Source organism: Drosophila novamexicana, unplaced genomic scaffold (genome assembly GCF_003285875.2).
Source record: "Drosophila novamexicana strain 15010-1031.04,08,12 unplaced genomic scaffold, DnovRS2.1 tig00004555-arrow-pilon, whole genome shotgun sequence".
Lineage (NCBI taxonomy): Eukaryota > Metazoa > Arthropoda > Insecta > Diptera > Drosophilidae > Drosophila > Drosophila novamexicana.
Window position 1 is genome coordinate 4,056,355 of NW_020825052.1, and position 18,229 is coordinate 4,074,583.

Here is an 18,229-nt window from a genome sequence, read left to right on the forward strand (position 1 = left end):
AAAGCGACCCAGTCGCTCGACCATTTTGCGGTCGTGTTTAGTGGCCATAGATGGTTGCCCGAAAATATGGTTGTGTCTGTGCGTGTATGTGTGTCTGTGTGTGTGTGTGTGTGTGTGTGTCGGCTGCTGCCTGCGATGCCAACCAGAAGCAACCAGTTTGTGGAAATTGAACACGCTGCGGCAGCAGAAGCAGCCTTTTAAATTATATTATGCTGCAAATTAAGCTGCAATGTGCTGTTTTACCCAAAATAATAATTCTTGTTGTTAAATCCATAATTTTGATATTATCAACATTAAAATCGAGTTTCTATTGACGGTGGAATCAAAATGGTTCAGTTGTAACAAAGAGAAGTAGGCACCTCCAAGCCCATTGAGTATATATTCCTGACGATTTATGTCCAATTATAGATAGCTTTTGCCGCAATTCGATAAAAAGGGACAACAGAAGTTTTTGCGTTTTGCCGAGTCTCACTAAAAAGTTTATTATCTTAAATCATGCTTTACAAAAAGGTTTCCGGCCTGATTATGCTTAGCTTTCTTTTCGCAAGCTGCTTTGGCTTAAGGTTCTGTTCATAGCAAAATAAAAATTTGAATTAAATGAACTAAAAATCCTTATTTTTAGATACACTGTCACCTTTACTAAGCCTTAACCACTTCGTCATATACACGTATTACCCTCAATGTGTTTTCCTTCAGTTAGGAATCACATGTGGCAATTGCTGGAGGCAAACCGCGGACCGGGGATCATGGTAAAAGCGATTTGTCAGTGCTGTCCAAGTTGCAGCAGGCTTGTTTCCTGCTCTCGCAGTCGCAACCAAAACGTGGCCAGCATCACGTGAGCAACCAAATGACATTTCAGTGCATTCACTTGAGTCTCGAACAGTTGGTCGACATGGGACGAATGCTGTGTAATTTATTATGGACTCCAACTGGCCTGACATGTGCATGTCACGTTGCGTCACGCACGCATTTCTATTTGCTGCCCATGGCCGTCATAAATAACAATTGAGTCTGAGTGAAAGGAACTGCAGATCATATCGAGCAAACGACCGGACAAATAGCACACCGACTGCGACCCAACCCGAAAGTATCTCAATGCTCAGCGAGAGAAATGGAAATGGCCTAAGGGCCAGCTTTGAGGTAAACTTTGTTGCGTAACTATTTGGGCCAGTGCGAAATGGTGCGATAGCTGAAACCACTTGCCACGCACTTTTAACAGTGTTGACCCCAGTTGGATGCAGCAAGTGTCGCCAACTAAAAAGCGCAGCCGTAAATTGTGCCATCAACTTTGTCCCAACACCTTTTACAACCAGGTTAACCCCACTCTCTGCCTATCAGGCACTTTCCCGAGCTGAAGTTGTGGCACTTTCGCCAGAGTGCAGGCATGCAGGATTAAAACAGAACACTTTATCATTAAAAGCCTGACAGGCAACGAAATAAGTGCCACATGGACAAGGACGAGGTCGAGGGCATGCACCAAAATTTTAATGGACGTGCCACAAAATTGTGCCACGCCTTGCGTGCGCTTGAATGCGGAACGAAAAAACTCTTATAAATGAACTTTCACACATTATATAAAACAATTATGGAAATTAAAGCGAGCGGGCGAGCAGAGCGGCCACATTTTGGAGCAGGTGCTGTACTGCACCCAATAGGGGTATGGGGCACAAGGCAAATAAATTGAATTATAAATTGAATAATGTTCATTGCAAATTTGAAACGCTTTACAGCCACCCCTTAAGCTGCCGACAGTTTTGCGAAAAACTTAAAATAATAATTTGCTTTATTTATATTTACATTCAAGCTATCGATTGAAAATACGTCAGTCACATTTTGACAAAACTGACAAACGCACATTGAATTTACCCAAAATAATCTGCATATTTCAATTTGCTGTTGGCCGTCAGCTTCACACCAATACGTGACAGGATTTGCTTCCAAACAGCATTTCGATGACGTGCCAGAAACTTGGCCAACAGCTTACCACAGTTGCTATATTAATATGCCAAAACTCGCAGACCTGGCATACAAAATATGTGGGACACCAAAATAGTAGCCAGTGTGGTAGAAACTACAGGAGCAGACGGTCCAGACAGCTTTAACTGTGAGCATGTACGCCTTATCAATGAAGTTCATACGTCAAATGAGGGGGTGCTAAATGTGACCGATATGGGCTAAGCTAATCAGAGCGGACTGAGCAGCAGGACGTATACGCAATATTTGCATTATCAAGTCATGTCATCTTTAAATCCAATCTGTAATGTTGATTCCTTGAAATGTGAAATACGCTGTAGATCAAAATCAAAATAAAAGAATGCTTGCATCATATTGAAACATTTAATTTCATTTGATTCTAATTGTTTACAGCCAGATTCATTCTCATTAACAATCTTCTCTAATTTCAGTATAACAACTAAATTTTGTACACACGATTTTGTTTGTCCTAATTGGTGTTCCATATCTAGATCGTGTAAAAATCTGTCTGGATTAAAATGTTTCTCTTAAGACTGGTCTACGGGAAGTCTTAATTCTGTCAAGATACGGGGAAAAAATTGTTCTATATGTACAGCCCTACGATTCGTAGTTTGTATGTGTGAATAAATAAGTTAAGAATCTAATATAAAGTCTGGGGAAAATCTGTTAACTGGGTGGAAAATTATGTGATGCTATGAAACTATTTGGGTTGTTCTGGGCAGGCCATTTGGTACAGGAACTGGACTAGAGTTCGGGTTGGTCGTCCAGTCATCCGCCCGGCAGCCAGATACGGAACTAGTCCGAACTTGCTAAGCAGTCCGGTGCCGTATGTATCCAAATGAGCCCAGTCGCTGCATGGTACCAGTTCATGGAGGACAGCAGCCGCTAAACAGGATGAGGCTTCGCCAGATCCATCGTTAGCCAAGTCATAGCTTAGATTATTAGCCACACGATCTTTGTAGAATCTCCAGAGTGGGAAACGCCACAACCGATCTCCTGTGAGCGAGCCGGCCCGTTGGAATTGCTTCCAAATGTAATGCGAATTGGACCAGATGCCGGTAGCCCCGCCGCCAACGGCCTTCCTGATACCAATACACATGGAGCCAACATCGACCACAAGTCGTGGCTTGTACGTCATCTGGCCATATAGCATTGGATCTGCAACGACGACCACTCCGGTCCGGCTAACATTTCGCACAGCCATAGATTTGGCATTCAGCAGGGTGACAACGTCGCCCGGCTTGCACGACATGCCCGATGGAAGGTTTTCGCATAGTGGTAGAATTGCCGTGATGTTAATGGGTAACGACAGGGCAGCAGCAGCACGCATGGCTGCCAAGATAACCGCGGCACCCGTTAAATCACCGCGGAACTCGTCCATACCATCACTTTGTCGCAGATTGATACCACCTGAATTGAAGGTAATGCCTGGTCCTACCAGAAGGATAGGCTTGTCCTCTGGCGCTGTACCACAGTAGGCAATCTCTAGCAGTACAGGCGGCTCACATGAGCCCTTGGCAATCATTAGAAATGAATTGAGGCGCTGTTGCTCGATCCATTCCATTGTTCGCACCTCAACGGTGATGCCGCAAGGGCATAGCGCATCCACAGCAGCCTGAGCAAATATCGTTGGTGTCATGCAGTTGGCGGGCGCATCGGACAAACGTCTGGCCAAGTTCTGTGCTTCCGCTTTGAACAAGCCACGCGTCCACGAATCCATGTCAGGGGATCCGTGCAACTCCAGCTTGGGCACTACTTGACGATACTTCTTTGCCAGGTTCTCATCATAGCGCCAAACAGCAAGAGCAGCTCCCTCAGCTGCCTGCTCAGGATAGTCCATATTGTCCACATGCACCTCGATGCACTTCAGGGCCTGCAGGGATCGGGCACCAATGCCAGCAGCAACGCGAACATTCTCCATGCCCTCATCAAGCATTTCCAGCTCGTTGAAGGCGATGCCTTCAAGGCCCAGCCCAACCACGCAAATTGATCGAAAATCTGAATCCACGTTATTGAATACCTTGCCGCGCCCAAGCCGACCTGTTATCTTCGTTTCACAAATCAGCTCTGACAACTTGCCCTGCACACGATCATCGAACTTCTCGCCAGCAGGTGTCAGCCTTGGTCCTTTTCCGCTCTCCTTCTCGTACAGGCCCAAGATGATGCCCTTGCCGCCTTGCTTATTGGCCTCGCAGGATGCATAGCGCAGTAGGCTAGTCCTGTTCCAGCGAAGAGGATCAATGATTCTCAGAGTCCTTGCCAAAGACGGTGTATACAGCATACGGAGTTGTCCACGCAGGGAATGCATCCTGATCGCTGGATAGATATTAGATTTAAATTTTTCCTGAATAAATTTCGCGCTCTCAAAGGATTGTTTATTCTCAGATTTAGGAACTTGACTACGCGTTAAAAGTTTTATCATAAAAAAAAAAAATAAATAAAAATTTTACTAGATCTTTGAACTCTACGTAAAAAAACTAACGAATGATTGCCGGGACATAAATAACTAAACTGGAGACGTGTTATTAACTGAAATGCAAAACGAAATATAGATTAGGCATATGTGTAAAGTTTGTAGGAAAACTTCAAGGCCTACTAAGCCAATACAAAATTCAAAATATTTTCAAGGCATTCTATGATCGTGTATATTCTGTATGTGCATGAAATCTCATCGGTGCTTTTGTTAATTTTTTGTGGTTATTTTATGCTTCAACTGGTCAAATTTTTAATTAACTTTCTACGGATAGATAGAGAAAGCGAATGCGAAAATAAATGTGCATACCAAATACAGCAAAAACAACTGACCCTACACCTTTTTATATCAAGGGATATACTAGCGTTATTAAACGAAATTAAAAAGATGTAAGAGTGCTCTAGTCTTCAATGCCCATCTAGAGAATACGCCGAACTATCTTCTACCAAAACCAGATATAGATATCCCCTAACTAGCATTATAAAAACAATCTATAGCTCTTTTTGGTCGACTGCTCGACTTCAAAATCTTCGGTACCGCTCAGTCAATATACTATTTAAGTTCTGGGCGGAGTAACCGAAAAAATTAAAAACTCGCTATTCGTATTGCTAACGAGCATATATTGCTGTCGGGCTAAACTGTCTCAAAATCAATTTTTAAAGATATTTTGAAAATTTGAAGAATATCAAAAAAACAAGAATTAATAATGAAAATGGGAGGAAAAATTAAAAACAATTTTCGTATGGTAAACAAGGAATTTATAGACCTCTGGGTTAAACTTTCTTCGGTTTTTATCGAAATTTCGGAAATGGAACAAGTATACTTTTGTAGTTTTAGGACGATGCATTTATACAGGCTGACACAGAGGTCACTCAGCTCATCGTTCTAATCAATATATGTATTATATGGGATGGGGATATGCCTTCTTCTGCCTGTTATACAACTATTATACCCTATTTTACCTATTTGCAATGGTTTCGGCTATAGTTAGAGAGTAGGAGATACATTGAGTATTACACCGAAATCATAAGTGACAACTGAACGTACACAGCTTTATTTGAATTTCCAGAAATTAAGAGGAAAGCTAGGTGAATCAATTTGAAATTTCTCAGAAATGGAATCATGAAAAAAGAAGATTCTTGATTCTTGAAAGAATATTTTTGCCCATAGTCTGCGCCCTATTGCTATGAAATCAATAGCAGAGTATTGTGAAGTCGGCTACAAACGACAAGAGAGATGCATTACATTCAAGAGCTTTCATTACGTATACCAACTAATTTTACAAGGTATAAGCATTCTTAACTATTACGTTGAACAGACAATTGTCCAATTTGCAAACTCACCAGATACTCAAAACGAAAAACAATAAATCGGAACAGTCCTTTCGGTGCGCGATATGTCGATAAGCCCTCGGTAATTATTTGAATTCCTTTGTGCGTGATTGCGTTATCTTTTAATGTATTCGTAACTGATATATTCGCGGTTCGGTGTTATCACAGCAAAAGTACACAGTTTGAAATTGTTTAAGTTTTGTTAATTTTTGTGTGAAACGATTTGGAATATTCGTTGTGAATAATGATTAGATATTAGACCTTACTTAGTTATAAAGGGCTGCTATGTTTAAAACTTTTTTTTAAATTCGAAACCAGATTGACACAAAAGATGAGATGTGTCTTCGTTAAACGTATAAAATTAAAGTCAGTCTATTATATTAAGAATTTGCCATAAATCTTAAGAGGGATCGCTACATTATATTTACGTGACCAACTTTCGCCTCTGATGCTGGCCAAATCTTCAAATGGAGACAGGCGCCTGTTGTATATAAAAATAATTGTCAAAATATTGCGCAAAAGTTTTTACGTTGCGGCCGACGAGGAAAGTTCATATTTCCCTTGTGACCGAAAAACTTTTATCAACATCCAGCTGCCTGGATGCGGAAAAAGTGAAGTTCATAAAAATTTGTTTATTCTATTTGTATATTTTTTGTTGTTGTTGTGGTCGATTTATGCAGTTTTATTATTCAACTAAAATGGAAAACAGATATAAATGAAGGGTTTAAATCTACAAATAATTTTGAAACGAATGATTTTCAGATTTTAGGTTTGCAAAGCCCATTCATTCATCTCCGACAAACAGATTGCTCTCGTAGTTAATGTAGTTAGCGTGCGATGCGGTTAAGGTTACGACGGCGCCATGGAATTGAAGCAGGTATGATCCAATTATGTTTGTCAACAAACTTTGCAGATAGAGCATCTGAAGCCGGACATATAGCAAAAGCACCTCCGGCAGCGAGGTGCAGAAATGACGCATAACCAGATTCAGTTGGGCATAATTGCAGAATTCGTGGAACAGAAGTGTCAGCGCCCATGGCGCACCAAACCAGGCAAAGTGGCGCATCGGAAACAGTTGCCAGCTGGTTGGTAGCTTGCCTCTTCTACGAAACCAATCCAATTTTACTTCAGCTGCTGCGGATATCCTAACATTATTATTGGGGTCTGGCAGCCGGTATCTAATCTTCGCATTATCGACCTCCCGCTGGCAGCGCCAAAACCCAAACAAAAGCAATGCCGTATTCATGACTGCCTGCCACAGCATTGTATGATGATATTCATAGCCCACGTAAAGATTCAGTTTTCGGGTGAGTTGTAGATTGATGGTTTTGATGCTGGCATTGGCCTCGATAGTGGGCTTTAAATGGGCACAGATGTGCACGAGGGTTAAGGCCAAAAATAAGCCAACATACGAAAATTTAGAGATCATTTCATCGGAATTTCCTTTCGAATTTGAATTTAATCTTTTAAATGCTTTGTTGACTTTTTTGACAAAGTCTCGACAAGTTACAACGAATCAATATGAAACTTTGTTCTCCCCGCCTGCGCTGCATCTTTCCATGCCAAGCAATTGACTATTTCCCTTTAAACAGCGCATTTACAATATACTCTGTTATATCTTGAGTGAGGCCATCGCGATTGCTTCTGGTCACGTGGAAGGTGACTGCATCAGGTGAGTTTTTAAGGCGTTCCACGATCGGTATGGGTTGACGCGTACGTAAGGGTATGGTGACTAGAATGGGCTGCTTTTGCTTAAGCAATTCACTGACGGCAGCTTCAAAGCGATTGCTTAACAGCTCCATTTTCCCGATTTCATCAATTATCAGCAGTTGCGATTCGGGATTGACTTTCAGAATTGGCAGCGTTAGTTCCTCGAAATCTCTTACATAAACAGCATATTTGCCCAGCCTGGGCCGGCGTAGATTATCCGAAGGATTCTCACGGGCCAAAATTCCGCGTATTCCATTCACAGTTACCACATCGAATCCAATCCGCTGGCCATTCGCTCGTATCTCCTCCGTGTAAAAGCCTGCCAGTTTGCTGTGGACGCCCAATTCGGCGCATAGTTTGCGAATAAGCGTAGTCTTACCGACTCCTGCAGAAACATTAATTTCACTTGTAAATTAATAAATGTTCTCTCACCTGGCTGTCCAGTTATAATAAAAGCCGTTATTTGTTTGTTTTGCATGTTTACGTCAGACTTTTTATCTCTCATAAGTTTGCAAGCGTGGAAGGCTTGAAAAACAAACGACTTATGGTCCCACGATAATCTTTATAAGCTGGGATATATTTTCAATTGCTTGCTAGACCAAACTCTGCTTGAATGGCCATCAAATATAAGACACATTGTCAAATTGATTCGAGTCAGCCATTACTATGATATATTACTATTGGCTGTAAAAAATCGATGATCTATCGATATATCGCAAAAGGTTTTGTCAATTTTAGCCATATATATTTTAGTGCCTAAAATTGTGCAAAAATGTATTAAACAATTAATTATAATATTTTCAAATAATAATTTAAAAATAATTTACATGTTGCATTTATTGAAAGCTAAGTTGAAACAACTCTGGACTAGTTATACAGCTCTGGCGCAGCAATAATGCTTATCGAAAAGCATGCGTCTGCTGTGGCGGTTGGTCGATTTCAATCAGATGTTAATAGTGTGTGTGTGTGCTTGGCGGCTTTTTGCAGCGTGATTTTCATTTTGGCATACAAATTTTCATTTATGTTGCAAAATATTAGCAAATATGGAGAGCGCATTAGCGCATGATTTGGAAAATACTGAGCAACGCACAAGCGATGTTGCCGCAGGCTCAGTTTCGTTTGAGGAACTCAATTTGAACAAGAACCTTATAAAATGCCTGAAGTCACACAAATTTTTGACGCCAACCAAAATTCAAGCTGCCGCAATTCCCATTGCAGTTGCTGGGATGGGTAAGACTCTCACCTTTCCGGTTTATATTCATTTAAGCATGTATGCAAACATTTTTAAAGATCTGCTGGTGCAGTCCAAAAGTGGAACTGGCAAAACTTTGATTTATGTGCTGGCCGCACTGCAGAAGATGGATAAGTCGGTGCCCAATCCGCAAGCATTGATAATAGTGCCAACGCGCGAACTGGCCATACAGGTGGAGGACACTGTAAACGGATTGGCCAATAAACTGCGGAACAAAAATGCTTACCTGGGCGTGAGCTTTATTGGTGGCACAGACGTGAAAAGAGATCGCATGCGCATGGCTCGCGGTCGCATTGTGGTGGGCACACCAGGTCGACTGATACACCTTATGCAGAACAAAGTATTCAACACGTCCGCCATAAAGCTGCTCGTGCTGGACGAGGCAGATCAGTTGTATTCGACTGATTCTCTGCAAAAGGATGTCCAGACTATCCTAGCATCGCTCCAGCCCGGAAGCCAGATCATTGCATGTAGCGCTACCTACCCGGATGCACTAGACGAGCGTCTGGCCAAGTTGATGAATAAACCGGTTCTGGTTTCTAACAGTGAGCGTGCGACAGTATTGCTTGGTGTTCGTCAATTTGTCTATGAGCTGCCTGAGCAGGCAAACAGTATGCAGGAAATGATGGCCAAACTGGCTGCGCTGCACAAGATTTTTGCTCAATTGTCCTACGAGCAGGCCCTACTCTTTGCCAGCTCACAAAGTCGGGCCGATTCATTTCGCAACTATTTACAACGCGATGGCGTTGAATGCGATCTAATGTCGGGCGCTATGAAGCAGAGCGATCGCCTTGAGACATTTCAGGTAGACTTGACGTTTTAGTTATTTTAATTAATATAAGGCTTAAATTAACTCACTAATTTCAGTCAATTTAACCCATTTCAGGCTTATCGCAGTTTTAAAATGCGCACAATTGTCGCCACAGACTTGATGGCACGCGGCGTTGACTCTTCCCATGCAAACTTGGTTATTAATTTGGATCCGCCTAACGATCTGGTTACTTATTTGCATCGCATTGGACGCGCCGGTCGCTTTGGCGCCAAGGGCATTGCCATTACTTTTATAACCTCGCCGCAGCAATGCGTAAGTTTTAAGCGTATTATTGCCGATGCTGGCACTGGGATGTCGGTGCTGCAATTTCCCGCAGAAAAGCGCGAAGGCTTCAACTTTTGGGATTACGATTCCTATGATTTTCCCTACTATTTGAAAACAGAGGCGTATGAGCAAGAGGAGAGCGAACTAAAGCGAATAAAGCAGCGCTGGAAGCCACCGGGCAATGATGAGCAAATACCGGATATGGTTGAAATCGCCGAAGATAATTCGGAAGCAGATAATACTGTTGATAATGATATACAAGAACAGACAGAGTATTTGCAGAAAGGCAAGGAGCTCATAGAGAACGACAAGCCGATTAAAGAGATTGATATTATTGAGGAGCAGGCTCTTGAGGTGAAAAACCATGTAACTGCCATTGAGGTGGAACCGGTTTCAACTCAAATACAAAATGCAGCAGAACAAATAAAAGAGGATAAGGTTGTTCCTGCAGGCAAGGAAGAAACACTAAATATAGACAATACGGTAGCAACACATGACACGCCAATTATCATGGATAATAAGGAAAATGTCTCAAATAACCAAACACAGGTACAAAAAACAAACAAAACCGAAAATGTGAAAATAGTTGCAGAACAATTCGAGAAACCTCCGGAATTGCGAGAATCTCCCATTGAGCTCATAGAGCTGACACCTTCGGTTGAATTGCCGGCGGCTGCACCAAACTCGATTAATACCAAAACCTATTGCTTAGTTGCGCCCACAGAGCGAAGCTCAACCACATTGCACCCATTGGGCATATCAAATACTGTCGATGATGCCAGCAGCATAATATCGGACAGCATGGAGAATGATTACGATAGTGATGCTTCATATAGTAGCTGCTATTCAGAGAGCGATATGCACAACATTTGGCGGCATGCATTGACACAGCAAAAGCTTCAAAAGCGCCGCCTACGCAATGCTGGACGTCACATATACCTCTTTAATTGGCGCCGCAGTTTACCAAAAACTAAGAATTGGACCTGCGAAAGTGGGAAAAATGCCGATATGCAGTCAGAGGTAAATAGTCTGAATGTACTTACATAATGTTAAACGGTTTTAAACGTTTTATGTAGAGGGTATTAGAATTTTGTCATGGAATGTGTAACGCATAGAAGGAGACGTCTCCAATCATATAAGTTATATATATACTAAATCGGCATCAACAGCTAAGCTGATATATTCAATGTCCGTTTGTTCATCTGTTTGTTTATATGCGAACTTGCCCCTTATTTTTAAAAAAAATTTTCAAAGTGGTCGGATCGGACTACTATATAAAATAGCATCCACTAGAACGATCGGTCGAATAGTGTGTCCTTATATAAACAAATTTTTGTAATCATTTGGTATCGTAACCAAACTCGACATTTATTAGTTTATCAATGCTTCTCATATACATGCAAAATCTTACCCACATCGGGCCACTATTTCAAATAGCTGCCATACGAACGATCGGTCAAAAATAAGGTGTTATTGGAAGAATCGGTCGGAAAATTAGTTCTTGTACGGCAAAATACTCGCTTTTTGAAGCTGTTTTCGTCAAGCACCGCATTTACAAGTTTCACCGTTCTCACATATTTGCAAATGTCTAAAATCTTATTACATCTTTCTAATTCTTTCTCATTCAGGAGTGGCTGTATGAACCCAATGATAAAGAGCAGTTGCCCGAGATGAACAAGGGACAGAGCGAAAGACGTCGTAAAATCAAAATAAGTGTGAGTACATTAAGTGAAATACTAAACAATATAATTTATAATAGCGTTTTTCATTTTCAGAGACTCCTAACTTTGATCACGAAGAAACACAAATTTTTGCTTATGCTAGAGAAGTTTATTAACTTTTCGCAAATCAAAGAACGCCTGACGGCTTACATCGAGAGGGGCAAATGTGATATTCAATTGTCGGATAGATGGATAGAGCAGCTTTACGATTCAATGCGTCACTTGTACTATGTGGATCATAACAAGCCAAAGCATTTGAAAAAAATCACCTTGCCGGATAGACCCAACTTAGATAACTACAATAGGTTAATGGAAATCATAAGAGGTCATTCATGTTCACAACAGCCGTTGAGCAAACTAAGCGTACATGTGAATCAGCAACTAAACATACCGCCTGCTAATGGAATAGGTGAAAACGGTAACGCTGGGGAAGCATTTTCAGAGAATTCGGAATCAGGATCTTCATATGTGCCCCCAGAAGACAGGCTACATGCTAACGATGACATTAGTGAAAATGAAAGTGTGGGAGCTGATAGCTTGGAGCCGTATTCATCCAGCGGTTTCGTGGAGTCAGCTGAGAGTGCATCCTCGGGCATTGATACTTCACAATATGACACCAATTCGTCGATGGTTTTGGAGTCAGACGAGTCTGAGGGAGACGAGTCATCGACTAATGATGAAGAGGATGACGATGAGACTGACGAACACAGCAATGCTAGCAACACGGACTCTAGTTCATTGAATACACTAACCGCAGAAAGCGACAATGCTAATGAAAGCGAAAGTGAATCCGAAAATGAGGAAATAGATGAAGAGAGCACTCCGGATACAAGCGGCACAAATGCAAGCTCTGTGAATGATGCTGCCGATGAGCTTGCTTTGGCTCAGACCCGCTGGCAGTATTTATTCCAGATGCAGTATCAGTTTATTGCCAACTATGTTACCAATTATTTGGCGACCTATCAAAGCCAGAATTAAAAGCACTAATTACTCATATTCCAGCGCTACGAATGCGCGAATCCTAGTCTTGAAAGTCTGACAACTATAGAAACTCGGGCATTATATTTTTCTTTTTGAAATGAAATGGAATCAGTTCCCAAAAACAGCTGAATCAGCTATATATATAACTTTAAGTGAGCATTTCACGCACTATGTGAAATGCCAAGTACAAACAGAAGGAAACATATTCTAAAGAAGTATATAGAAACTTTTCGTTAACACAAACAACTGTAAAAGTTAAAATAAATATACTGCAAATGAATTGCAAGTTTGTTTTGCAATTTGTTTTTGTTTGTACATTGTATAAAACTAATATCATAATATAAAAATCGAGATAATTAAGATAGATTCCAATTTGTCATAAAATTTTAAACTCTTTGGAATCAACTGTAGTTTGCCGCCCCAAAACCAAAAGTCTTTACGCAAATTTTGATAATGGCAGAGTTTTATTACAAATTGAATTCAATAGTGCTTTTAATATTAGTGAAAAAAATTTGATGTTAGCGTAAGTTAGAAAAGCAACAAAACTTAATCTTAAGGAGGATAAGGAGGATAAGGATTCGTGCGGTATTGACCACAGGCTATTAGATCAAAAAAGTGAGTTTGATATTTTCTATTACTTTTTTCCTTAACTTTTTTTTTATTATTAAATTACAAGAATTGTTGATCATTTAAAAGCTTGCAAAGCTTTATCGGATATGCGTAATCTGATTTAAAAACTACACTGAATCCATTACAAATGGGTAAAAGGGGTGTAATATTTTTGGTGCAGACATACAATAGGTAGAAAGCGGTTCTCCGACTCCATATATGTATGTTCTTTGTTGGGATAAATAGTTGGTCGATATAGCTATGTCCGTCTGTCCGTGTGTATAAACGTACAGATCTCGGAAGCTATAAGAGATAGAGACTATACATTTTAACGATAACTGCCACGCTGCCTAGAAGTCGATAGAGATGTATACATACATATATACTCAACATTTCTTACATTTACAAACTTCAAATTATCCGATTCCATTATCAAACAGCCGAACGGTTTGATTGGATTTATTTTAGCGTCGCAAAGTTTGCCAACCATAGGTCAAATATTACGGTCTCCTAGTAGGATTAATGGACTCTGCAAGATTTGGCCATATTTTAACATTAAAAACTGTGGGATCAGTAAAATTTAAAGTTACCGCTTATCGTTCCTATTTCAGCTGTTTGTGGTAATACGTAATTCGATAAATTATTGTAAAATCGAAACTTTATAGGAAAACGTTAAGGCAACATATTTCACATTCGCAAAAAATGTAAGAAATGTTGATAGTGGAATTAGGGTATTTGGCTGAAGGAGGTAGGCTCACCAAATATGTACGTTCGAGCAGAGTATATTTTCAAGTATATATCGTTGCTAAGGCTGATATGAGAAGAAGAAAGTTCAGGTTCAGGATTTAACAGTCGGGCACTCCCGACTAAAGCTTGTTGAATTCTATAAAGAGAAGTACATTTATGATTGTATTGTAATGTGTTTAATTTTTATACCCTGAACCCATTAAAAATGGGTATAAGGGTAAATCGTATTTGTGCGAAAGCCAAATGTATGTAACAGGCAGAAGGAAGCATCTCCGACCCCATAAAGTATGTATATTCTTGATCAGCATCAATAGCCGAGTCGATCTAGCCATGTCCGTCTGTCTGCCCGTCCGTCCGTCCGTCCGTATGTATGAACGCAAGGATCTCAAAACCTATAAGAGCTAGAGACTTGAAATGTAGGTGCTCCTAGTGCCCGCGCAGATCGAGTTTGTTTCCATTTCCAAGCAATCGATAAAAATCGATATCGATATCCTGTTTTTTGGGCAATTTTGGTAAATAATAAGAGCTAGAGTCACCAAATTTGACATATAACTTCTAAAATAGAATATATATATATATGTATGCAGTTGATGTTGGAAGAAGAGGGTTCAGGGTATCCTCTAGTCGGGAGCTCCCGACTAGAACCTCTTACTTGTTTACCCTTGTATAGGGTGTAATAATTTGTCATAAAGGCTAGAAGCAGACATTTCCGACTCCAGAAGCTATATACATACATATATTCAGGATCAGCAACCGATCAAGAGCCCAGTTTACTTAGCCTCGTCCGTTTAGCCATCTGTCCGTCTGCATGTTTCTATGCGAACAAGTCTGTTAGTTTCCAAGCTATCTTCGCGAAACTTTTCATAGTTTGGCGATATATTTTCATCGAGCTTCAGTATTTATATATTATTACTTATCTGCTAAATTATAAGGCAAGAGTATTAAATCTTCGGCATGCCGAACACATCCTTACTTTCTCGTTTAAATTATTCTTGTTAATGCATGTAAATTCCTTGCTGCAGCGTGGGGTGTTGGTAGAGGAATGATCAGTGTATACATTAGTCGGGCATTACCGACTGAGCACACTTATTAGTTTTACTGCTTTTTTGGCTAAGCATTTCTCAGTTTTTAAGTATGCATTTAAAGAAGGCCCCCGAAGGGGCTAAGTTCATCTTGGGAGCAATTGTTTTGAAATATTTCTACTATTAGTGTCCCCAATGTAGCTAAGTCAGCTCCTTCAGTTGTAGTAGCAGCAAATTTGATAGTTCGGCGGGAGAAATCGCACAAAAAGATGACTTGAGCAGGAACTAACAAATTGCGGCGCCAGTCCAATTGAAAAACATAAATCATGTGTTGTCGGAACAGTTGCTGCATCAGCATCAGCAGCAGCAACAGCAACAGCAGCAACATCTTTACGATTGTCCTCTTATGCCGCTCACTTGTCTGCCAGGGAGATTGCGGCATGGGCTGAAGCTTGGCCCGGCCACATGCCAAGGCGGTTGCGTCGGTGGCAAAGTCAAAGCGTTCGCCCTCCGGTTATTGTGCACGCAAAGCGCCGCAAAGTTGCCGCAGTCTCTGCCAAAACTTTGCTGTTCTCCGCTCGCTGCTTGCTGCTCGCGTGCACTTGCGTTCCAAATCCAATAAGGAGCGTGAGAAACAGCCGGCATGAATGCAAAGTGAGCTGGAACAGCCGGCCACGACAAAATTTTATAGATGCTAGTTGCATTTGTTGTTATTGCTGCTGCTGTTGTTGCTTGTGCCTGGCTAAACTCGGTTCGATTAGCGATAAAACCAAGATGCGAAAATCTGTGTTGTGCGTCGTTGCATTTGTTGCTGTTCGGTCAGTTGGCTCTGTACAGTTGCAGGTGTTAAGCTTTATAATGATGTTAACATTTTTATGGCGCACAATAGCAACAAGAAACAAAAAAGCTACAAAATTTGTTCAGCGCAATAATTTTTTGCGGTTAGCCACTGGCCGTATTTGGGCTTGAGCGATTTAACGCTCATAAGTGGAATTCTCTGGTGCCGGGACTGTCCAACGTATAGTCATATTTGTTAAAACTAATTAAAATTGTTGTCTCGTGTATAATTATGAGCAAATAACTTGCGTATTAAATAAATATAAATGTATATGGCATTGGGGAGTTTCAAAAATATGTTGAGATGCAATTAAAGTCAACTAAATAACTCAAACTTTAGAGAAAAATGGGCGACACGGTGGCTCAGTTCGCGATATTCATGTTTCGATACGTTTAATGAAAAAACTAGTCTTAAACCAAGCTATTATTGTAAAAGAAATATAATTCAGTTTTATAAATCGACTAATAGTTCATATATCTTGTAATTGATCACCCCTTTAAATCATTCCATATGCATGTAAAGCTCATTACATTTGCTTTTGTTTATTGAAAGCCCTTATATAAGATAATTATGACATAATACTCGTGATATATATTAAATGCAGTTACAAGGCTAAATGTAGTTCAAGAACAGGTAGATCAGCATCAATCATTTATACATATATACAATAGAAGAGGGTTGTTATTTTAGGCGTAACATGAATGAAGCCGTAAATTGAACCAGTCCAAAAGCAACATAATACCCATTTTTTAATAGTTTTATGGTATGAAATGAAGGGGGCAGCGTAATTTGTAGACTTGGATCAGACCAAAACTAAAGATCAAATCTATATCCTAATTAGAGATTCTTCAAAGCATTTTGCTTTTATAACACGTTCTGGTCCAGTCAGCTTGTTCAGAATGTGAGGTCCATAATGTCTTCGTCTTTGTTAGGGTGTGGCCTGCCCATATTTATGTGACCAGCTGTATGACGCCTGGGCACGCATACATAAATAAAAGTCATCATTAATTTAATTTAGTATAAACAACATGGCATGCCTGCAATTATTCACTCAAGCCAAGTGACGAAAACGTATACGAATATGGAAAAAAAATATAACTAAAATAAATAAAAACGCCAGCGAAACGCACGCAACGAGAAGGCAACGACAAAAAACGCGCGAAAAAATTTTGTTGACAAAAATGATCTGTGGGCAATTATAATGAATTATTTTGACACTTAGGGCTTGCAATGCACAACTAAAAATGCATAAGCCTAATTTATGCTCTGCCGTCGACATGAAACGCATTTTATTGCATTTTAAATATGATAAATAAACATGCATTTTTGGGCCAACCACATTTTAGCCTTTATTTATGCAATTGAACAAATAGGAAAAAAAAAACAAAAGAAAAAACAGCCATTACAGCGTACATAAATTGTAACCTACGCAAGTCTTTGACTCTCGCAAAGTGCGGCTAGTGCAACATGCAACAAAGCAAATTGCATTTTTCACTTAAGTGCCAACAACAGCAACAAGGTCCACGGCATCTTTTATGCATATAGCTGGGAGCGCCCGGGTCGCGCTATGGCAATACCATGAAGAATTGGCGGGAGAATCCGTTTTTAATTGGTGAAAAATAGCTTAAATTGTCTACGCTGATTTTTGCGACGGCGTCATTTGCTGGTTTTGCCCCCAAAGGGTATTGCAAGTAGCTTCGCTCTCACCATGTATGACTCGCAGCAACAGCTAAAACAACAACCAACAACAACAGCAACAACATTAATGGGGCAATGGCAAACAATAAAAGCAGCTAGCGGCTTGTACGCGATTAACATCGCCTCAAAGATTTGTAATGCTAATAAATTGTACACATTATAGAGCGTAGCAGTGTGTCAGAGCGAGAGGGGCAATACGAAAATTGTTTGACAGGGGAGAGTCTAAAGATCAGGGGCTAAAAAAAGCCGCAAGTCGCACGCGTAAATTGCTACACTGTGCAAAATCAATAATACAGTAATCAATACATCAAATTTTGTAAAGCTGTCAGAAAACAATTGTATTCATTTTACTGATACCCTGTACCCATCGAAAACGTTGAAAAAGGGGTATATAGAACTTACGTAAAGAGTCTTACCAAGTATTCTTTACCCCATCGAAAGTTCAGCCGATCTTGAAAGTTTTGCAAATTGTCATGTGTAGCTTTTTGGACATTTATTTCATATTATCGCAACCTCAGCTCGTTTTAAAATATCCCTTTGTGGCTTGTTTTTCAGAGAATTTTTAAACAAAAAGCAAATGCAGTTAAAGAAAATTCTAACCTAACCTTAAATACCCAAACTTCTTTTTTACAAATGGATTTTCAAATGTGCTTACTTCGGGGTGTATATTCACTCAAATCTTAAATATGATATATATTATGAACAAAGAAGTTATTGAAGAATGTGTGGAAAATTGCGCTGCTTGCTTTGGGTTAATCTATGGTGTTTCCTTCTTAA

General features: G+C 40.2%; 3 protein-coding genes and 1 pseudogene across 3 annotated transcripts; 1 reads left to right on the plus strand and 3 right to left on the minus strand.

Annotated features, from left to right (window-relative positions):
* Positions 1-2,323: 2,323 nt before the first annotated feature.
* LOC115770461 lies at positions 2,324-5,990 on the minus strand (annotated as a pseudogene).
* Positions 5,991-6,427: 437 nt separating this feature from the next.
* On the minus strand, positions 6,428-7,295 carry LOC115770462. Its single transcript, XM_030715738.1, has one exon. The coding sequence runs from the start codon at positions 7,205-7,207 to the stop codon at positions 6,563-6,565; it is 645 nt and encodes a 214-aa protein (XP_030571598.1). The 5' UTR covers positions 7,208-7,295; the 3' UTR covers positions 6,428-6,562.
* A 35-nt stretch (positions 7,296-7,330) lies between these two features.
* Positions 7,331-8,148, minus strand: LOC115770463 (nucleoside-triphosphatase THEP1). Its single transcript, XM_030715739.1, has 2 exons — positions 7,921-8,148; positions 7,331-7,873 (listed from the first exon to the last, which is right to left on the minus strand). The coding sequence occupies exons 1-2, from the start codon at positions 7,991-7,993 to the stop codon at positions 7,353-7,355; spliced, it is 594 nt and encodes a 197-aa protein (XP_030571599.1). The 5' UTR covers positions 7,994-8,148; the 3' UTR covers positions 7,331-7,352.
* Positions 8,149-8,458: 310 nt separating this feature from the next.
* LOC115770460 (ATP-dependent RNA helicase ddx46) lies at positions 8,459-12,900 on the plus strand. Its single transcript, XM_030715737.1, has 5 exons — positions 8,459-8,718; positions 8,779-9,545; positions 9,627-10,856; positions 11,465-11,551; positions 11,612-12,900. Exons 1-5 carry the CDS (start codon positions 8,532-8,534, stop codon positions 12,533-12,535), a joined length of 3,195 nt encoding a protein of 1,064 aa, XP_030571597.1. The 5' UTR covers positions 8,459-8,531; the 3' UTR covers positions 12,536-12,900.
* Positions 12,901-18,229: the final 5,329 nt, after the last annotated feature.

Coding starts and splice junctions, on each gene's coding strand:
- LOC115770463 (XM_030715739.1), bottom strand. CDS start 7,993: ATGAGAGATAAAAAGTCTGACGTAAACATGCAAAACAAACAAATAACG. Junction 7,874..7,920: donor TATTATAACTGGACAGCCAG/GTGAGAGAACAT, acceptor ATGTTTCTGCAG/GAGTCGGTAAGACTACGCTT.
- LOC115770460 (XM_030715737.1), top strand. CDS start 8,532: ATGGAGAGCGCATTAGCGCATGATTTGGAAAATACTGAGCAACGCACA. Junction 8,719..8,778: donor CATTGCAGTTGCTGGGATGG/GTAAGACTCTCA, acceptor ACATTTTTAAAG/ATCTGCTGGTGCAGTCCAAA. Junction 10,857..11,464: donor ATGCCGATATGCAGTCAGAG/GTAAATAGTCTG, acceptor TTTCTCATTCAG/GAGTGGCTGTATGAACCCAA.
- LOC115770462 (XM_030715738.1), bottom strand. CDS start 7,207: ATGATCTCTAAATTTTCGTATGTTGGCTTATTTTTGGCCTTAACCCTC.